The sequence below is a fragment of the Eurosta solidaginis genome, chromosome 4 (genome assembly GCF_040869045.1).
Source record: "Eurosta solidaginis isolate ZX-2024a chromosome 4, ASM4086904v1, whole genome shotgun sequence".
Classification (NCBI taxonomy): Eukaryota; Metazoa; Arthropoda; class Insecta; order Diptera; family Tephritidae; genus Eurosta; species Eurosta solidaginis.
Window position 1 is genome coordinate 55,427,169 of NC_090322.1, and position 23,240 is coordinate 55,450,408.

Consider the following 23,240-nt stretch of genomic DNA (forward strand, 5'->3'; position numbering starts at 1 on the left):
ATCTAGTGCGTAAACGAGCTGTAAAATTTTGTATGAAAAATCATTTACACAATTTGTATAAATTTACGCCCACATTTCATGGTGTAAACGCGGTAAACTCAAAGGAATGCAACCTTGCAGCCATTACAGCAGGCATTTTCATCAGAAATCTCCAACATCAGTAAGTCATTTACAAGAATATCTTAGTAAAGCCGTTTTAGTTTTGATTTTTCACTTAATCTTGGCATTTTTCAATTTGTATAACAATCATAAAAATTTTTGGGCAATAATACAGCTGATCGACAGTTAAAGTTTATCAAGAATATTATTAGGTGCGTTCATATAACAGCGTGCGTAAATGGATATAATTTTACACCTTATAAAGTTATATGCTTTTATGAGTCCCATATTATTAGCTGTATTTTTTGTTTCACGTCTATATACGTTTACGCTTAAACTTTATATGGACTGCTAAACGACAAACTTTAAATACACCTCTGAAATTGCTACGCATAAAATTAGTAGGGGGACTCATTTAACCTTATAAATGCCTTATAAAGTGTGTAAACGTATAAATTTATCTAGTGTGTAAACGAACTGTCAAATTTTGTATGAAAAATCATTTACACAATTTGTATAAATTTACGCGCACTTTTCATGGTGTAAACGCGGTAAACTCAAAGGAAAGCAACCTTGCAAATATAATTGCCGTCCTTTTCATCAGAAATCTCCGACATCAGCAAGTCATTTACAAGAATTTCTTAGTAAAGATGTTTTAGTTTTGATTTTTCACTTAGTCTTGGCATTTTTTAATTTGTATAAAAATCAAATATTTTTTTGGCAATAATACGGCTGATCGACAATTAAGTTTATCAAGAATATTACTAGGTGCGTTCATATAACAGCGTGTGCAAATTGATATAATTTTACACCTTATAAAGTTATATGCTTTAATGAGTCCCCCTATTAATCATCATGTACACACATACATACAAGCAGCAGGGAGATACAAACGCATGTAATCATCAGCTACTACTTCGCTCACATATACACACGCATACGGTTATACACTACAAAATAATACACGCGCGCGATGGCTGGTGACCAGGTAGAGGATTCTAGAAGGAGAAACGTCCAGACATTTGGGCAGGGAGTATAAAAGCAGCAGAAGGTCAGTAGTCCGTAGTTTGATTTAAACACGCTATTGGTTGTGAAGTATAAGTGTTATTGTGAAGTATACTAAATGTAGTCTAATAAAGACCATTTTGCATTATTGAATATTGGAGTTATTTATTCAACAACTAGCGATACGAACTTTAGTAGAAGGTGTAAAATAAGTGGAGTTGCCCTAAATTCGTTACAATATTAAGTCCCTTTCATGTTTGTCCCCTCATTTCCATACGAATTTTTGACCCACGGAAAAGTCTTTTTCGGTAACTTCACATGATACTTAGAACATAGTCCAGATCTGGCGGACATTACAATGCAAATGAAAAATATCCGCTAGGTGGCGCACGGATCGAGATATACAGAAAATTTATTTTAAAATGGATATTTTGCGATCGCATTTAACTAACTTCTCGGTGATCCAAAGACTTGAAACTTAGCACATAGGTTGCGAGTCGATGGCCGTACAATCCGTGGAAAACAAAATGCCGCCAGGTGGCAGGCGAATCGAGATAAACGAAAATCCCTGAAAAAACGCAGGGAATCTTGCGATCGATTTTTAAGTAACTTCCCGGTGAGCTAGAGACTTGAGTGAGTCAGAACCCTGTGATAATGCAATATTTTATCAAAAAAATTCCGCTAGGTGGCGCATGGATCGAGATATTAGGAAAATTAATTTTAATTTGGGAATCTTTCAATCCATTTTTAAATAGAGATAACTACAAATCCCTGAAAAACGAGGGGAATCTTGCGATCGAGTTTTGAGTAACTTGCCGGTGAGCTAGAGACTAGAAACTTGGGCCGTGGGTCAGAACCCGGTGACAATGCAACATTTGGTAAAAAAAAGTTCGCTAGGTGGCACGCGGATCGAGATAGTAGGAAAACAAATTTTAATTTGGGAATCTTTCAACCCATTTTTAACTAACTTCCCGATTACCTAGAGACTTGAAACTTGGCACTTAGTTAGTTAGGCCTGGTGACAATACAACTTATAGAAAAAAAACTTCCTCTAGGTGGTGCGCTAGTCAGGATAACTGCAAATCCTTTAAAAACGGGGGGAATTTTGCGATCGATTTTCGAGTAACTTCCCGATGAGCTAGAGGCATGAAACTTGGGCCATAAGTCAGAACCCGGCGACAATGCTATATTTTATTTTAAAAAATCCGCTAGGTGGCGCATGGAAATTGAGAAAAGTAGTTTTATGTTGGGAATCTTGCAATCGATTTTTAACTAACTTCCTGGATATCTAGACTTGAAGCCAGAAATATAGTTTAAAACTCGTTGACAGTGCAACGTTTGATCAACAAATTTCAGCTACGTAACGCACAAGTCCAACTATTTAGAAGATTAGGCCATACCTTTATGGCTAGCCTCCTGTGTGTTGCAGGCGTTGTATAATTCCACCCAGTTGAAATCCCTACTCAATGCACGTCCTTGCTGTTAGGCGTACGCGACTTTCACCACGATTCTTTTAGACTTTCAGGCGTATGCGAATTTCACCACGATTTTCAGCTGTGCAAAATAAGTAGCTGAAAAACGAGGTGGAATTCTCTGGTTATGGTGCGAGGTGGAATTCTGTTGTTTTCGCCATTGTTGTCACCGAAAATTCCACTAATTCTCTTAAATTTTGCTATTTTGAACAAATAAATAAAGATAAGAATTTTCACTTAGGAATTACTTAAATTGCTAATCAAAGTTGCAATTACCTTTTTGTAAGCGGTACTAAAAAATTTAAAATAAAAGGATTATAAAAAAATTTTTAGGACTACCTTTATATAAATAGAAGGATATTTTTCCTTTAATACAGACATAGTCTTGTTGAATTTTGACTAAAAAACTTTAACAATAGATCTTGTAAAAGAATTTTGAGATTTAAAATAATTAATCCCAAGTACATGGTTTGCCTTAAATTGAAAGATTGCGCTCCACCTTTATAGTTTTAAATCCCAAAATACTTTTACAAGAGCTATTGTTAAAGTTTTTTAGTCAAAATTCAACAAGACTATGTCTGTATTAAAGGAAAAATTACCAATTATTTGTTGGTCCATTTATATAAAGGTAGTCTTCACATTTTTTTATCATCTTTTTATTTTCGTAATCAGCACCCTTAAATTGACTTAAAACGACTAAAAAATTCTGGAAAATTTTTCACTGTTGACCAGTGTAATCGCTTGAGAAAACGGTTACGGCCGAGTGGGCGCTATACCCACCGTGATTAGAGGCTCTGTTTTGCTGTAAAATCCAACGGCTGTAACCGGTGAATTAATCTACAAATACTTATCTTGTTTTTATTTTCGATTTTTGTCTTTTTATTTTCAATATTTTTGCAAATGTATAATATATGAGATTTATAAATAAAAAAGATAACTATTCGTTTTAATATGACGGTCAGAAAAAATGTTGAAGGTAGAGTTTGCACCGTCATGGGAAAGCCTTTTGTCTTGGCTCACCGCTATATTACGTTACGGTTCACTTCATCGCCTCCTTAAGGGCAAATTAAACTTCCTTAATCCTAACGCCATAGTCATAACCATATTTTTACTTATCCATATCAAACTGGCATTAGTTATTGGTGCCTTAACCTAAAAATCGTGAAACTTTCATAAATATGAAGAAAACGGCAAACATTACAAACATATACCACAAAAATAAATCTCTTAGTCAAAATGTAACCAAAACAATAAATAAAATCTACAAAAAGTTAATAAATTCTCCAATTCAAATATTTTTAGGTTATGACTATGGCGAGAAACCAAGAACCAATTGGTTGGCTATGATATGGTTATGGCCTTACCATTATGGTATGGCACCATTAATCGATTACATTGATTTCCAAAAGGTTGGTTCGATCAGCTGTTTTATCTGATTATGGATATGTCACCATTAGTTGGCCCTTTAGTTTCCACAAAAGTTTTACATTGTAAATATTTTCGTCAACGTACTTTACCGCTATGTACCGATCACCTGATTTTTATACTCAGCTGAGCAGAGCTCACAAAATATATTAATTTTGTTCGCATAACGGTACCCTGTAACGGCATAAACTAATCGAGACCAAAATGATCTGGGCGAAATAAGAAATTCATCTAGCCACGCCCGTACGTCCGTCCGTCCGTAAACACGATAACTTGAGTAAATTTTGAGGTATCTTGATGAAATTTGGTATGCATTCATCTCAAATCGCTATTTAAAATGAACGAAATCGGACTATAACCACCCCCCTTTTTCAATATCGAAAATTTCGACAAACTAAAAAACTGCGATAATTCATTACCAAGGACGGATAAAGCGATGAAACTTGGTAGGTGGGTTGAGCTTATGACGCGGAATAGAAAATTAGTAAAATCTTGGACAATGGGCGTGGCACCGCCCACTTTTAAAAGAAGGTAATTTAAAAGTTTTGCAAGCTGTAATTTGGCAGTCGTTGAAGATATCATGATGAAATTTGGAAGGAACGTTACTCTATTACTATATGTGTGCTAAATAAAAATTCGCAAAGTCGCATAACGAACACGCCCACTTAAAAAAAAAATTATTTTTAAGTCAAATTTTAACAAAAAACTGAATATCTTTACAGTATATAAGTAAATTATGTCGACATTCAACAAAATACAAAAATAAAAGAAAATTTCAAAATGGGCGTGGCTCCGTCCTTTTTCATTTAATTTGTCTAGAATACTTTTAATGCCATAACTCGAACAAAAATTTACCAATCCTTGTGAAATGTGGTAAGGGCATACCGTCTATAACGATAACTGTTTTATGTGAAAATGGGCGAAATCGGTTGAAGCCACGCCCAGTTTTTATACACATACCGTCTGTCATTCCTCTTGGCCGTTAACACGATAACTTGAGCAAAAATCGATGTATCTTTACTAAACTTAGTTCACGTACTTATCTGAACTCACTTTATCTTGGTACTAAAAATTGGCGAAATCCGACTATGACCACGCCCACTTCTTCAATGTCGAAAATTTCGAAAAATGAAAAAAATGCCATAATTGCATACCAAATACGAAAAGGGGATGAAACATGGTGATTGGATTGGTTTTTTGACGCAAAATATAACTTTAGAAAAAACTTTGTAAAATGGGTGTGACACCTACAATATTCAGTAGAAGATAATGAAAAAGTTCTGCAGGGCGAAATCCAAAGCCCTTGGAATCAAGACAGGAATACTGTTCGTGGTATTACATATATAAATAAATTAGCGGTACCCGACAGATGATGTTCTGGGTCACCCTGGTCCGATATCTCGAAAACGCCGTCACATATACAACTAAGGTTCACTCCCTTTTAAAACCCTCATTAATACCTTTAATTTGATACCCATAGGGTTCAAACACATTATAGTCACCCCTGGTCCACCTTTATGGCGATATCTCGAAAATGTGTCCACCTATAGAATTAAGGCCCACTCCTTTTTAAAATACTCATTAACACCTTTCATTTGATACCCATATCGTACAAACACATTATAGTCACCCCTGGTCGACGTTTATGCTGATATCTCGAAAAGGGGCCCACCTATAGAACTAAGGTCCACTCCCTTTTAAAATACTCATTAACACCTTTCATTTGATACCCATATTGTACAAACACATTCTAGAGTCACCCCTGGTCCACCTTTATGGCGATTTCTCGAAAAGGCATCCACCTGCAGAACTATGGTCCACTCCCTTTTAAAATACTCTTTATTACCTTCCATTTGATACCAATGTCATACAAATACATTCCCGAGTTACCCTAGGTTCATTTTCCTACATGGTGATTTTCTCTTATTTTGTCTCCAAAGCTCTCAGCTGAGTATGTAATGTTCGGTTACACCCGAACTTAGCCTTCCTTACTTGTTAAAGTTACTATCGTGGTCTCATCCTGCGTCTCTTTCTATCACTTGCTGAAGATAGCTTGGGCTGTGTGCGCCGCCATATTGAACATTCTGTCAAAACACTGCCAAAACCATTGTGAATCAAACTAAGTGTGATATCTTATCTGTCAACTGCCTGACAGGATGTTCAATATGACTACTTTTTAGCGTTTTGACAGGATGTTCAATATGGCGGCGCATAGGGCCGGCTATCTTCAGCGGGTGATAGAAAGAGATACAGAATGAGACAGCGATAGTCAATTACAAATCAGGTGATCCAATCACTTTGGAATTCTGACGTCTATGCAGATATCACATTGAGTTTGATTCACAATGGCCAAAACGTTAAAAGGAAGCCATCTGGAACATCCTGTCAGGCAGTTTACCGGTAAGATATCAATCTTCTTTTGTACACAATGTATGTAACGGCCGTTATATAACGGCACCGCTTTTGAGGAAACCTTTAGTTGCCACTAAGCGTTATAATATTGCAGCATTTTATATAATTCAGTTCGCCGCAATGTTTGCACAGCTATATAACGACACGGATTTCGAGGAAACCAAGCCTTAAGACTAATTTAATTTTTGACAACTGACTTACACCACAAAAAACCAAAACTAAATTTTTCCAAACAAATTGTTAAAGCTACATATATGTATGTACTTGAAGCAACAAACAATTTCCGCAATGAGTTTGTATAATGCAATATGGGAGTTGAGGATTTAGTGCAAACAGTCTAGCATCATTGCATTTGCAAATTGGTGTAATATACATATATACACAATGCACCAACAAAATATTCCGCTATATATTTGCAAATACACAACTATAAAAACTGTAGTATATTTTTTCAACATAGAATAGCAAATCAGCAACTGTCAAAACAAATTTTGCAAAGAAAAAATCAAAAAAGTTGTTCGCGATCCGTAGCTTCTATTTGCTATTGCAAGGTTTCCGTATATATATTTATTTATCTATGTTATCTTAATTTTGTTTTTGACCCATGTAATGTTATGTTAATTTTTATATCCGCCTATCATACCACCATGTGATTTCATGTGACAACTGAGACACCTTGTGCAAACCGTTTGCCGCGATCCGACATGAATATTTTTTTTCAGTGCTATGAATTAATGCATGTTGGCGCAACTGGTTTGAGGTCGTAAAACCTTTGCTACAAATTGCGCATATTTGATCTCGTATATTTCTGTGTATCCTCATATGCTCATTTAATTCGTTTGTTTCACAGAACATTCTTGCACAGAGTTTACATTTGTGACGTCTTTGTTTTTTGTGACGCCGAAGATGTACCAAAAGATGTGAAGATGTTATAAATTTGTGGCCGCAAACATAACAAACAAATGGTTTTTCTCCGGTATGTGTACGCATATGAATTATCTTTTCTGTAGACGTTATACAAAGCTTATTGCACACCTCGCAACTGTGTACGTAGTCTTGTGCATGTCTTCGTAGGTGAACTGTTAAATTCGTCGACAACTTAAATCCATGTTCACAGATATAACACTTAAATGGTAGCGAGCCATCGTGGGATGCTACATGTACTTTGTAATGACTCCAACAATGCAGTAGCTTTCCACATGCAACGCATTCGAAGGGAGGAACATCAACCTCAAGGTACTCTATATCATTATAATACTTAAAGGTAGGTCGATATATTAATTTATGCCGTTTGCATTTAGTTTTTTTTTTTTTTTCTTCCTTTTCGATTGACCATTGTCTACGTAGTCTCTTAATTTCGCGTTGCAAATCATGATACTCCAAACCAGATTTCTTATTAAAATCCTCTTGAAGGTATTTTAAGGCCTCTTTGTGCCTGTTTTTAAATCGATATGCAATATGTGTTTCATCCCAAAGGCAGCGGTATTGCTTGTAAGTTTTAGCCAAAATTGCACACTGTAAATCGTTTAAAGTTAAGTCAGTCACTGTTATCGTTTCCATTATTTTCGAATCCTTTGCGGCCTGAAAAAGATCCAATTATACCTTTAGTTGTGTGTTTAGTTGTATGTATACCCTGTCCGACCCAAAAATGTCCGTTAAAAACGTTGTCGATAACAATTCTTTGAAAAAAAAAAATAATAATAAAAATATATTTTTTTTTTTCAAAAAACTGTTATCGACAACGTTTTTAGCGCACATTTTTGGATCGGACAGGGTATACGTATGCAATTTTTTTTAGTAGGTCATGAAAAAAACCTTAAAAATCAAAGTCGAAAAAAGTAAAAAAAAAAAATGAAATTTCGCAGGCTCGAAAATTATTTTTTTGAGTATGTGTAGTAACTTTTTTTTCCTGAGCCCAAATCGTATCGAAAAATCGATGGCGCGATATCGGTTAACTTTCGTCCATACAAATCGACCCACCCTAATGACTATTTCTTTTGCACTAAAACGATGCAAAAGTTGAACGTTTTTGGGCTTTTACTTTGTTTGTACTTTTGTTTTTATAAGTATAAAAATATATATGTACATTGTAACTTCTACCTTCGGTGGTTAATAAAACAGCAGAAATGTCCGGATTAATTATCTTAGTTCTTTATTTTGCAGTCCTCAATCCAATGAGTTCACAATGGTGTTTTTGGGCACTTTCATCTGACGTTTCTCGTGTTTACATTTTTGGTAAACACGACTTTTATAAGTTTTATTATGAAAAAAGTCTAGTTGAGGGATCGCCTGCTCCCAAAAAAAAATATCGAGAGAGGTTTCAACGGACGCGTATTAATCTCGAGAACAATACTCCGAAGGCGAAAAATAAAAATTGTATCTCTGTCCGGAGATATTTGCAGTGGAAGTTGGTGATTTTCATGTGATTGTTGTTATGTTGGGTACCCAACAAAAAAACTGTGAACATAAGTGTTTTGCGTGGATATAGTTTTGGTCTCCAAACCGGTGTTGGACCCACCTAGGGTACTTCTTTATAAGCGTGACGGAAGGCTGCCAACGCAGAAAGGTGTTCTGTGCAAACATACTGTGGATCCCACCCTTGGTTTAGGAGGGACCCGCTGGTAATTTTTCGGTTCTTTTGTCCATATATTTTGAACGAGCCAAAAACTTATTTTAATGTTGCTGTTTTAACAGCGTACTCCGCCTAAGCATATAAGGTTTTCTACATCAAAGCGGGCCAAGGTGTGAGTGAAGCCCAACGCGGGGACGACCCACGACCTGACAGATCTTACAACTCGGCCAACCTGAAACTGTATCGACCTCGATACATTATCTTAATTTCTATTTTTACTGTCGTACATTTCTTAATGTGATACAATTCGCTATTTGTGTTCACAGTTACAGCTCGCACTGTATTGACCTTAATACACTATAACTTAATTTCTATCTTCACTATCGTACATTTCTTAATCTAATACCTAATCTAAATCTAATACCTAATCTAATACAATTCGCCATTTGTGTTCAGAGTTACAGCTCGGCCAATCTGACACTGTAATCGACCTCGACACAGTATAACTTAATTTCTAACAAATATTAGTCTGGTTCCTCTACATCTCTATCGGGTGATTGAGGCCAGCTTTTAATTCGGTAGGCTTCAACTATTCCATCATAAGGCAAAAAATTAAAAGCATTTACGGCATCATCAGAGGAGTGAGTATTGACGTCTTCAACTATGGCTGCAACTTCGTTCCTCTGTATCGGCACATCAAATTCCATCGTAAGGGCCTTTTTTAACTCGGCATAGCTTAACGCTTTGGTGGTGGTAAGGAAAACTTTGGCTGTTCCCACCAGGCAGCGACGAAGAGCCAGCAATTTAAATCGTTCGTCTACTCTTGACTACTCCATTACTTCTTCAAAGTCTTGAAGAAAATGTCCCACCGTTACTGATATATCATCACCACTGAACTTGGAAACAGCATGCTCTATAACGGCAAAATCCAGTCTACGTTGCTGTTGTACCCCAGTACTAGCTCTTAGCTCGTCGATTTCCTTCATTAATTTTAACATCTCCATACGTTTTCGTAGCACCACCAGTTCGTCATCCACACTTATGGTCGTGGCTCTTACGTCAATTGGGGTAGCGTTTGATGGGGCGGCAGCGAAAACATCGGTAGTAGAGGCAGTTGGAACGGCAGTGACGGCAGAGCAGACGGTAGCGGCAGCTGAATAAACGGCAGTATGAACGGCGGTAACGGCAGTGACGGCAGAGGAATCAATAGAAACGGCAGCGTTTATCTCAATCATTTCGTCCGTAATGTTCTCGAATATATATGTGTTCGTAGTGGTATTCATCGTATTTGAGGAGCTATTATCTCCCACGCTAACTATATTTTGCAGTAATCTGCGTAATTGTATAATTATTTTCAGTTAAAACTTTGATAATGCCTTCTCGAGCATCCATTTTACAAAATAGTTGTTTATAATAGTGCGCGAGGTCCGTTAACACATCTGAGATGTAACTTCTACGTTCGATGGTTAATAAAACAGCAGAAATGTCCGGATTAATTATCTTAGTACTTTATTTTTCAGTCCTAAATCCAATAATGAAACGGAAGTCCACCATCTTCTCTTTCTTCCATTTTCTTTCCTTTACAGTGATTTATTTTTGTTTATTCTATTAATTAGTTCCCATGGTTGTATTTTTTGCTTATTCTGCTACATTAGTTGACATGGTTGCATTTATGATCTTACAACATATTAATATTAATGACATCTAAAGAAATTTAAAAAATTTATTCGTTGCTGTCCACATGACCGAACTTTTCCGAAATACCACACATTAAGTTTTGTATAACGGGTTTGTTCATTTTAAGCGATATGTCCTCGAGTTCCAACATTCCCTAACGCTAAAACTACATCCTTAAAAATATCTAAAACAGTATCGAGCATTGTTTACTACATATATATGTAGTTTGGAAGCTTACATTGAGGTTATGTTGCGAATAGAGTGGAAGGCAGTAAAAGAAGGCAGTGAATGGAGTGGAATGAAGAACAGCAGGAAGAGCAGAGTTGCATTGCGTCAATATACTTTCCTTTTTTTTACACATATCAAAGATAAATGTAGAAAAAATAACGAAATACTTGAATATAAGCAATAATTTTCTCTTAATTACTGAAAATATCGTGTCCTTAAAGCTGTATATCACAATATTATCACAGTTTATTTCTGTTTACAAATATAACTTGAATTTATTAATAATTGACGTAGTGACCTGTGCCTTTACAATGTGCTGATAATGCCGTTTTATTATCAGAAAAATTATTCCTTAATTTTATGTTTGACTTGTGAGCGGATATCCTTGAGTTTAGATTTTGTAGTACCCACATATAATTTCTCGCATATGCGGGAACCGTCGCCAAAACAAGGAATCCGATACACTACGTCAGATTTTTTCTCTTTCGCTATGGGATCTTTCAGTTCGCTGAATACTTTTTTTTAAAGGGTTGCTGTAGGTAAAGGCTAGCTGCACCGTTTCCTTGTCATGCATTATGGAATTTTTGATCCTCTCCGAGAGCCCCGGGACATAAGTAACCGATTTATAAATTTTTGCAGTTTGATTTTCCCTATTATTATCTTTATCACGCCTAGACGAAAATTCATATATAAGTTTATAGGTTAATTTCGTGGGGAAGTCATTATTTTTCAGGGAATCCTTAATGATATTGATTTTTTTGTTGTGGTACAATGTGCCGCTCATGGAGAGAACACGCCTCACAAAATTTTTGGCAGTGTTCATTTTTACATTTCTAGCATGGCGCGAGTAGATGTTAATCAATTTTCCAGATGTTGTGGGTTTTTTGTACCAGTGTATTGTTAATCGGTTATCTCCCTGAATTGTTAGGGTATCCAAAAAAGGTATTTTTCCGTCCTTTTCTATCCCATGGTCCAAAATACGCGATGCCCACCGAAGTTAAAAAATTTCCTTTATTTAAGATGATAGCAGATGGCGAGGACCATATAAAGAAAAACTTGTTTTTCTTTTTGAAAGGAATAATTTGACAACACTCTTGCAGAACCACATTAACAAGACAAAAATTTCTGTAAGGGATAGATTTACGCTAGAAACATTGCGCTCCACAAAACAACTCTTAAAAAACCACGAAAAACTTTTGGTTCTCAATGCAGACAAGGTAAACGTCACTGTATTAATGGACAAAACGGAATATAACAAAAAGATGCAAACAATATTAAACGACATTTCCACGTACAAAGTGCCAAAACGAGACCCCACAAATCAACTTCAAGCAAAAAACAACGAAATAGCGGATAAATTATATAATAACAAGGTCATGGAGTTGAAAGAAAAGTATCGTCTCAATTGTAAAACGTCCAATCCATCCCGTATTTATGGTCTGCCGAAGATTCACAAAACAGGAACTCCACTCCGGCCTATCTGTTCGTCCGTTAATTCCCCGTCCTACAATTTATGTAAAAATGTTGTCAAATTCTTAACAAACTAACCCTATCATCTAAATACAACATCAAAGACACAATTGAATTTAAAAATAAAATACACAATACGTATGTGTATGATGACGAGAGTTTAGTTACGTTCGACGTTGTGTCTTTATTCCCTAGTATACCAGTAGATTTGGCGCTTGAAATCATAGGATCAAAATGGGACAAGATAAAGGAGAATACCCCCATGACAAAGGAACTGTTCTTAACTGTAGTTAAGTTTTGTATTAAAGAGAATCGCTACTTTAAATACAGAGATAAAATATATGAGCAACGATCAGGAATGCCCATGGGTTCTCCAGCATCACCAGTCATAGCCGATATTGTGATGGAGGATCTTTTAACACGTTTTGAAATGGAATCGGCCAACAAACCTAGATTGTTAACTAAATATGTGGACGATTTATTCGCCATAGTAAAAACAGAGGACACAGATAAATTGTTAAATCTACTCAACGGGTATCATAAATCTATTAAGTTTACGATCGAAATAGAAAAGGACCTTTTTTGGATACCCTAATAATTAAGAGGGATAACCGATTAACAATAGACTGGTACAAAAAACCCACAACATCTGGAGGATTGATTAACTTCTACTCGCAGCATGCTAGAAATGTAAAAATTAACACCGCCAAACATTTTGTGAGTAGTATGTAAATACCGATTCTAGCCCAAATGGAGAAATACACACCGACACACATATATATACAACAAAACAACTTCGTTGCCTACTTTTAGTCGCACACGTTCTTAAGCTTTGAGCTTTCGGTTTGTGTTCTGACTAACTTCCGCTAGGTGGCGCATAAGAAAAAGCTTAGTGGTGTATAAGAAAAAGCTAAGAGCTTTTTACCTTTACCAGAGCTTTGTCGTAAACATGCCAGCATATAAATTATATGTATTCTATTCACATCGATGTATTCTATTCACAAAAAGCAAAAATGTATTCTATTCACATCGATCAAGAAGAAAGAGATTAAAAAATCAAGGGTGTTAAACAATGTGTTACTCTCAAACTTTCTGCAAATGATTTTAAAAGATGTTTATTCGAAAAGAAATTGTACTTTGACTCAATGTATATTTTTAGATCAAAATCTCATGAATTGTATACACAAGAAATAAATAAAGTAACGTTAAGTTTTTAGATGATAAGAGATTCGTAAAAAATAATGGAATTAATACCTACGCTTTGGAAATGTTTGTACAAGAGAAAAAATCAAAATATGCTGATAAGAAACCTTAACTGTTCAACATTGCATATGTATATATATATGCATGTGAGAATTTCACAAAACCGCAAATAAATATGAAGACTAAACATTTTGTTTATCTTCTTATTAGTTTGTAAGTTTGTGTACCTGCATTTAGACGCATACGTTCTAGCTGATCTTTAAGAAAAAGCTTCGAATTGTTTGTTTTGTATTCTGACTGCAAGAAAAAAAGAGCTTAGAAGTTCATCAGTGCAGCAGAATATCGAGCTCAGATTTTAAATGGGGGGCTCCAAATTTTTAAAGGGTCCATATTTCTAAAGTCCATAAGTGTGGGCGAAATATAAAAAATCTATTTTATACCCAACTAGGCTTCACCTGTTTGTGCTTAACGTATAAAAAGCCTACCACTACAAAGATATTTCTTTATTAATTTTCATAATGTTTGCGACAGTAGATGTTCAAGGCTTTAAAGCATACGATAATAGATTTATTGTAAAGGAAATAGCTGTGGTCCTCAACAATAAAGAATTCCATTGTTTCCACATAAAAGCTCCATTTGAATTTTCGGATCTGAGTAAGTATAATCAACGACAATCTAACTGGTTAATATTATACCACCATAATTTATTATGGTCCTATAAATCTGTAAAAAACTATTTGATGTCAACATTGAAGAACATAAAAGTTTATGTTAAGGGGCAAGAAAAAAGTGTATGGATAGCAGAGTTCCTCCAAAAGTTTAACATTGAAGAGGAGAGTACAGGATGTGATGGAATGAATCTCTTTAGATTATATAGTTTACACCCAGATGTTGTGCGTTGTCAATATCATTTCCGTACTGATTGTAATGTGAAAATCAACCAACGACAAATTCGTTGTGTTTTAAAATCAGCATATATTTTGTTCAAATACATATGGGCTAGTAATTTAAATTTATAATGAAATAAAATAGAATTAGAAATCTTAATTTTAGTGTTTTTTTTTATTTTAAAAGGGTGAGAAGAAGAAGGAGACGAAAAGTAAGTATATAAATACATTGTTTTTCAATATCAACCTCATTTTAAATTCACGTAAACAAAGGGAGCACCATTTTGTGAAAACCTAGATAGCTTGCGATAAACCAAAACTCGAAAAGTATTCAATTTAATTTAACATTACCCAATAGTAATGATATTTTATCAATCAATATTTCATTATTATTACTAAAACAAAGTGAGCCTCTTTTAACTAATGACGTAGAAGAAATTGAAGTGTTGTCAACGATACCATTATTTTCACCATCCACAACAATCGCACCATCGTCTAAAGATGATTTTTCAACGGAAGGGAAGCCTATGAGAACTTTTACTATAGATGAAGCTATAGAGGCATTTCGTAGAGAGCTCATTGAAAAGGAATCTTATATTGGAGGAATCATTGAGGCAAAACAAGCATTTTATCGACATTTTAAATTGGAATATGATAATTTTGATCTAGCAATTCGTTGTACTTATGATATTAGATACGTGGAAAAAATGTTGAGTATCAAGTGCTTTGAATATCGTGAAATTGAAACTGAACGAATTCTTAGTAATGGTGATATTGAAAATATTATAGCCCAGGATACTTCATTTAAAAGACCATATATAGAAATAATTGATGTGAAAAACTATAGACAAACATATAATATGATCATTGTATAATGTGACTCAGACGTGTATAGATAAAAAAAAAAAAATTAAAAAAACCGATATGAAATTAGCTAATTTAATAAAAATTTTAGTTATTTACCTGTTTCACTTAAGTTATGGAACAAGTTATCCCTATAATCAATTTATGATCAAAGTTAATACACCATTCTAGAGGCCGTTGACAATTTTAAAGAATTAGTTGAAAAGGAAAAGAGAATAAGGAGGCATTTTTGAAACCCCAGAGGTTTTTTATAGACATTTCAATTTAGTTTACGATAATTGTGAAATATTATTACAGCAATTATATACAGCGTACTTAAAATATCTATTGCTTTGAATTTCCGGAAGACAATACGGAGACATTACATAAACGAGAAGCGTTATATGAGCACACTTCGTACGATATAAATCCAACAGTAATTCATGTTGATCGTTATTATCAAACATTGCATATGAAGGTTCAGTAATCACAAACATGTCATCGTCGTTGTCGTCGTCAGCAGCAGTATACATATTTAATTTTCTGAAACAATTTAAACATATTTTACCTGAAGAGCAGAGGAAAAGACTTTTCGAAATTCATTCAAAAATTATATAGAGATAAATTAAGTAAAATAAAAAATCATTTCGGTGAACACTGTGAAAACTGTGTTTGGTCTAATTCTAATAGCACAGATGGTCCAGACACTTGCAATTGCTTACACCTAGAGCGTTTGGATGAGGAAGCCTACACAATTATGAACACTTACACAAAATATTTATAAAGTAGCTCGAATTGTACGAGAAAATCATATTGATACTTATGCTTATGGTCATTTCGAAATCTTATAGTAGTACTTTACTGTAATACATTTAAGAAAAAAATAATAAACTATTTATATTTTATATAATTTATTTTTGTATGTTTGTTTAATGGTGTGTTCAGTTTATACTTATATTTAAGAATTCATGAGCTTAACACCGGCTTATAATAATTGAATTTCAATTATTATGTTTTTTTCTAAGAGAAACTGAAAAGAAAGAAACATTTACTGGCATATTGCGATGGACCATTTCGAAAACCGCCAACGTAATCATCATCAGGCAATTTTGTAATGTTATGAAAGGTTTCACCGGGATTCGAACCGTGAATCACATGGTAAAACTGCAGTAGCCTTTAACCACTAGGCCATCCTGCTGGTATTTGTTTTCATGCTTAATTCAGGTTTTCTCATTTCTACACTAACAACACAATTGAGACATTCTGTCTCTATATTGATTTGTGTGCCATGTAGATTTGTTTTTGTAAAGTTCTTCTTCGTTGCGAATCAGAAGCTTTGTCAACTCGGGCTCAGTTGTACATATTTATGTATGTTTGTTTAATGGTGTGTTCAGTTTATACTTATATTTAAGAACTCATGAGCTTAACACCGGCTTATACTAATTGAATTTCAATTATTATGTTTTTTTCTAAGAGAAACTGAAAAGAAAGAAACATTTACTGGCATATTGCGATGGACCATTTCGAAAACCGCCAACGTAATCATCATCAGGCAATTTTGTAATGTTATCAAAGGTTTCACCGGGATTCGAACCGTGAATCACAGGGTAAAACTGCAGTAGCCTTTAACCACTAGGCCATCATGCTGGTATTTGTTTTCATGCTTAATTCAGGTTTTCTCATTTCTACACTAACAACACAATTGCGACATTCTGTCTCTATATTGATTTGTGTGCCATGTAGATTTGTTTTTGTAAAGTTCTTCTTCGTTGCGAATCAGAAGCTTTGTCAACTCGGACTCAGTTGTACATATTTATGTATGTTTGTTTAATGGTGTGTTCAGTTTATACTTATATTTAAGAATTCATGAGCTTAACACCGGCTTATAATAATTGAATTTCAATTATTATGTTTTTTTCTAAGAGAAACTGAAAAGAAAGAAACATTTACTGGCATATTGCGATGGACCATTTCGAAAACCGCCAACGTAATCATCATCAGGCAATTTTGTAATGTTATCAAAGGTTTCACCGGGATTCGAACCGTGAATCACATGGTAAAACTGCAGTAGCCTTTAACCACTAGGCCATCCTGCTGGTATTTGTTTTCATGCTTAATTCAGGTTTTCTCATTTCTACACTAACAACACAATTGAGACATTCTGTCTCTATATTGATTTGTGTGCATGTAAATTTGTTTTTGTAAAGTTCTTCTTCGTTGCGAATCAGAAGCTTTGTCAACTCGGGCTCAGTTGTTCGTTCCGAAATTTTCTTATTATTTCCGTTTTTATTAAGTTTTTGTGTTATACGTATATATATTTTATTTAAATGTCTTTTTGTACTCGATTTTTGTGTACAATTTTTTCGTTTTCTTTACTTATCTCACAAATAGTTACATTTGGCCCATCAATATTCTTTACTATATAGGGACCGTGATATATATTTTTATGTTTATTCCTAGGTTCTGTTTCTACTAACACTTTATCATTAATTTTAATTTCTAAAGGCTTAGCTGTTTTATCGTATAAGTCTTTATTTCTAATCTTATGCTTATTAATCAAATTTTTTGCAATTTTGTGCGATGTTTGCATTCTAAGCTTAAGCTCTTTTGCGTAATTTTCTACGTTATAGATCGGGTCAATTTGCTCTTTTTGCAATTCATGTGGCATTGTAGTTTTTCTGCCAAATATTAATTCAAACGGAGTAAATTTATTATCAAAAACCGAACTACTTGTAGTATTGTGTAAAAATGTAAAGTATTTTAAATATGTATCCCAATCTGAATACGTTTCGTTTAAGTATGCACGCAATTATTCGTTAAAGACTCTATGATTTCTTTCAACAGTACCAACAGTTTCGTGATGGTAGGCTGTTGAGAAATCATGATCAATCTTAAAAAGTTTTGTCAATTCAGAGAATAATTCGTTTTAATATTCCGTTCCTAAATCGGATCTAATAGCTTTCATTGTACCATATGTTAATATAAAGGTTTCAAAAATAGCGCAAGCAATGGTTTTTCCTGATTTATCTGGTACAGCTACTGTTACCAGGTATTTAGGAAAGTCACAAATCATAGTAACAGCGAACTTGTTCCCATATTTGGATTCCGGAAGTGGACCTATTGTATCGACAATTACTATGTCAAAGGGTTTGCAGGGCGTTGGAGTCAAGACAAGAGTTTCCTTTGTTTTTGGTTTTACTTTATTCAAAAGGCATTTATTGCAATTCTTGACAAATTTCGCAATGTCTCTTGTCATATTTTTCCAATAGTATTTTGTTCTCAATTTGGAATATAATTGTTTTATACCGCAATGACCGCCTAACAAAGGGTCCTCATGATAAATTGTCATAAGTTTTTGTTTTTGCTCTGTTTCTGTTACAGTTTAACAGGGTCTGTTAATATTATTTGTAATGATTTTAAAATTTTATTACCGCTGATTTTAAAATTTGTAATTGAAAATTCTTTGAAAAATATATAATTTTTTGGCCATTCTAACTGCTTAATATTGTGACTGCCGGCTTTTTCAAGCCTCGAAAATAACTCATCTAAATTTGTTTTTCCGTTAGCATTCACAAAATTAAGTAAGTTTAGTTTTTTATGTTTTAAATGCGCATAAATTTGTATATTGGAGATCTCATTATTTTTATTAAATTGTATAGTCGACTTTATTCGCGGTATCTTTTTTGAAAAATTGTATGAAAATTTGTCATAAACTTGTATTTTAGGCGTTTCGCAAAAAGTATCAGTAAAGTTATCGTCTTTATTTTGTAATTCATTTTGTTTGGTTTGTGATCGCGTTTGGACTGCTAAAAATGCTTTGTAGATTCTTTTATTTCGTCTATACTAATGCGTGAAAGAGCATCAGCCACAACGTTAGATTTTCCTTTTATATATTCAATCGTAAATTTATATTCTGATAGTTCTAATCGAATTCTAGAAAGTTTAGACGAAGGGTCTTTCGTGTTAAAAAGATAAACTAGTGGTCTATGATCGGATTTTACTGTGAAGTTTGTACCGTAAACATATGGACGAAAATGCTTTATAGCGAAATGTATTGCTAGGAGTTCTAATTCGATAATTGCTTTTTTCTGTTCTGCTTTATTAAAAGATTTTGACGCGAAACAAATTGGTAAATCGTTATCACCATGCTTTTGGCTTAATATAGCACCACACCCACTCTTAGAAGCATCTACTGTAATTATAAATTCTTTTGTGAAGTCAGGGTATTGTAGTAGTTGAGGAGACATTAATGCTAGTTTTAGTTTTTCGAAAGCGTTTTCGCACGCTTCGTCCCAAACAAATTCAACTTTTTTCCGATTTAAACGATTTAAAGGCGCTGCCAGTGACGCAAAATTCGGTATAAATCGCCTGTAATAATTTGCAAATGCGACAAATCGCCTAACCGCATCTTTGTATTTGGGCTTAGTATACCTTTTAATAGCGTCTATTTTTGAATCGTCTGGCAGCAAACCTTTTGACGTACATTTATGGCCTAGAAAAGTTACTTCGGAACGAAGGAAATTGCATTTGTTCGGATTCAGCTTTAAATTAAACTTTCTACAGGTTTCGAAAACTTTTTCTAAATTTTTAAGGTGGTGTGCCTCACTACAACCAATGACGATAACGTCGTCAATATACATACAAGCCTGATTTGGAGAAATGCCTGAAAATGCTATTGACATCATACGAGAAAAAGAGTTTGGTGCAATATATAACCCGAAAGGTAGAACTTTCCAACGAAAAGCTCCTCGATCTGTACTGAAAGAAGTTACGTCTCTAGATTTAGGGTGAAGGGGTATTTGGTGAAAACCAGAAAAAAGGTCTAAAGTTGAAAAGTATTTGGCTCTGCCAAGATTGTCGAGTATGTCATCAACACGTGCTAGTGGAAATTTGTCGCCTATAAGCTTTTTATTGACTGCTCTAAAATCTACGCACATACAAACATAAATCGAGTAATTTCTTTTTAGCATAAGAAGGCATTTGTTTTGCCAAAATTGATTTAAGCTCTTCTATACGTTTTGAATCGATAGGTGTATCATTTATGCGATAGACATTGAAGTTTTTAATGTCTTCAGTTTGAATATTGAAATCTTTTACGTACTTGTCCTCGTTGGTGGTGTTGATAACTTTTATTATTGGATTTTTTGTATCAACGATACATTTTGCTGTGAAAATACCGTTACAAAGTTCCTGAGAATCAACAAAAACTGGACTTGTCGAATTTTTCAAACTAAAAACACGAAAAACTTCGCATCTTGGTGGAATTACAAGAGTATTTGTTGAAGTGCTATGCAAAATTAAAATATTTACCTTTTCTGTCCCTTGTCCGAATGTAATTGTGTCATTAGCATAATTGATTATGCATTTGTTCGTTTTTAGAAAATCTTTCCCTATTATACCGTCCGAAGGAATAATAAAGTTGTCATTGACAACGTGAAGAGTCAGAGGAAAAAATGTATTTGATGCGATTATACTTGTATTAACTGTTCCTAGTGTCGTTACCGTGTCTGTTGTTACGCCTGTTATATTTATTACGTTAGTATCGTCTACTTCTACATCGTTTGCCAAACTGGAAATTTTTATTAATGAAATGTCTGCCTGTGAATCTACTAGAAAAGAACATATTTTATGAGAATCGCTACAAGCGACTTCGACGAAATCGGAAAAATTTAAATTTAGACAATATATTGATTGAGAAGTATTTAGTCGAATTGCTCCTGCTCCCTCAGTGTTCGCGCCTGAGGGGCTTCGGCATTTAAAGAACGAACATAATAATTGAAATTCAATTATTATAAGCCGGTGTTAAGCTCATGAATTCTTAAATATAAGTATAAACTGAACACACCATTAAACAAACATACATAAATATGTACAACTGAGCCCGAGTTGACAAAGCTTCTGATTCGCAACGAAGAAGAACTTTACAAAAACAAATCTACATGGCACACAAATCAATATAGAGACAGAATGTCTCAATTGTGTTGTTAGAGTTGAAATTCAATTATTATAAGCCGGTGTTAAGCTCATGAATTCTTAAATAATTTATTTTTATTAAATAAAAATTTTAAACAAAATTGATCACATATTACTGTGTTGTATTTTTCTTTCTGCTCGTAATTGTAATGTATTGGTGACTTCAGATAATTAATCAGTTCAATCGGTGGCTGTAAATTTCCAAAACTATCAAAATATTCTTTTTAGTTTTTCTTAATACTTTCATGATCTTATCAAGATTTGCTAATACAGTCATATGATTATTTGACATGATTTTAAACGAGCGATCGAAAAAATCTGTTATCTATCAGATGTGTATCTGATAAGAATCTGCTAAATCTGGTAACTATCAGTTGTGTATCTGATAAGAATTTCGTCTGATATCAAGTTTTACTTATTTTGAACTGTTGTATATTAAACTTGACTCAGGGTTTGCTAACAAGGTCACTATAACCTTTAATAATGTTACCGGCAATTTCCTTGTACATATTTGTTGTAAAGATCTCTTCTAATTGCAAAATCTGTTATCTATCAGCTGTGTATCCGATAAGAATCTGCTAAATCTGTTACCTATCAGTTGTGTATCTGATAAGAATCTGGTCTCGTTCCCGAGATGGTCGGGCTAGCACCTTAATGGTGCTGTGGTACCGGAGCGTACCGGATTTGTATCCGGCAAGGGACCATCACATCGATGGTACTCCCCAGGGCCTTCGGGGAGCAACCTTATCGCTACAACAACAACAACAACGACGAGGACGATGACATGTTTGTGATTACTGAATCTTCATATGCAATGTTTGATAATAACGACCAACATGAATTATTGTTGGATTTATATCGTACGAAGTGTGCTCATATAATGCTTCTCGTTTATGTAATGTCTCCGTATTGTCTTCCGGAAATTTAAAGCAATAGATATTCAAAGTACGCTGTATATAATTGCTGTAATATAAGCATTTAATTCATATTTCAAATTATCGTAAACTAAATTGAAATGTCTATAAAAAAACCTCTGGGCTTTCAAGAATGCCCCCTATTCTCTTTTCCTTTTCAACTAATAATTCTTTAAAATTGTCAATAGCCTCTAGAATGGTGTATTCACTTTTTTTTTTTACATCATGTGACTCACTCCTTTGATCGCGGATCGTTGGTATAAAAGATCCCCCAGGATTCTGCGTTGTTGTTGTTGTTGATGTTGTTTTTAATAATGAGGGGTTGAGCTCAGGAAAACTCTGATCTAACAATTGAATTGTTACATTTATTTTTAAACGTAATGAAGTGTTTGGAATATTGTATTCAAACCTAGTCTGTTTACTATTTTCAAAACTTCTAAAGCTGTTTATATTTTGTTCTTGATTCATAAATTGATTATAGGGATAACTTGTTCCATAACTTAAGTGAAACAGGTAAATAACTAAAATTTTTATTAAATTAGCTAATTTCATATCGGTTTTTTTTTATTTTTTTTATCTATACACGTGTGAGTCACATTATACAATGATCATATTATATGTTTGTCTATAGTTTTTCACATCAATTATTTCCATATGTGGTCTTTTAAATGAAGTATCCTGGGCTATAATATTTTCAATATCACCATTACTAAGAATTCGTTCAGTTTCAATTTCACGATATTCAAAGCAATTTATACTCAACATTTTTTCCACGTTTCTAATATCATAAGTACAACGAATTGCTAGATCAAAATTATCATATTCCAATTTAAAATGTCGATAAAATGCTTGTTTTGCCTCAATGATTCCTCCAATATCAGATTCCTTTTCAATGAGCTCTCTACGAAATGCCTCTATAGCTTCATCTATAGTAAAAGTTCTCATAGGATGCCCTTTCGTTGAAAAATCATCTTTACACGATGGTGCGATTGTTGTGGATGGTGAAAATAATGGTACCGTTGACAACACTTCAATTTCTTCTTCGTCATTAGTTAAAAGA

At 34.1% G+C, this 23,240-nt stretch overlaps 1 protein-coding gene across 4 annotated transcripts in view; it reads right to left on the reverse strand.

The window, feature by feature from the left end:
- Positions 1-6,990: 6,990 nt before the first annotated feature.
- Positions 6,991-23,240, reverse strand: part of LOC137249799 (zinc finger protein 892-like) — a 185,026-nt gene continuing 168,776 nt past the window's right edge. The window contains exon 9 of one of the 4 annotated variants that reach the window (XM_067781728.1): positions 6,991-7,994. In XM_067781728.1, the coding sequence (XP_067637829.1) occupies positions 7,038-7,994 (957 nt within the window). In that variant the 3' untranslated portion in view covers positions 6,991-7,037. The remainder of the gene's footprint in view (positions 7,995-23,240) is intronic. The other 3 variants (XM_067781727.1, XM_067781726.1, XM_067781724.1) reach the window with 3 other exon arrangements.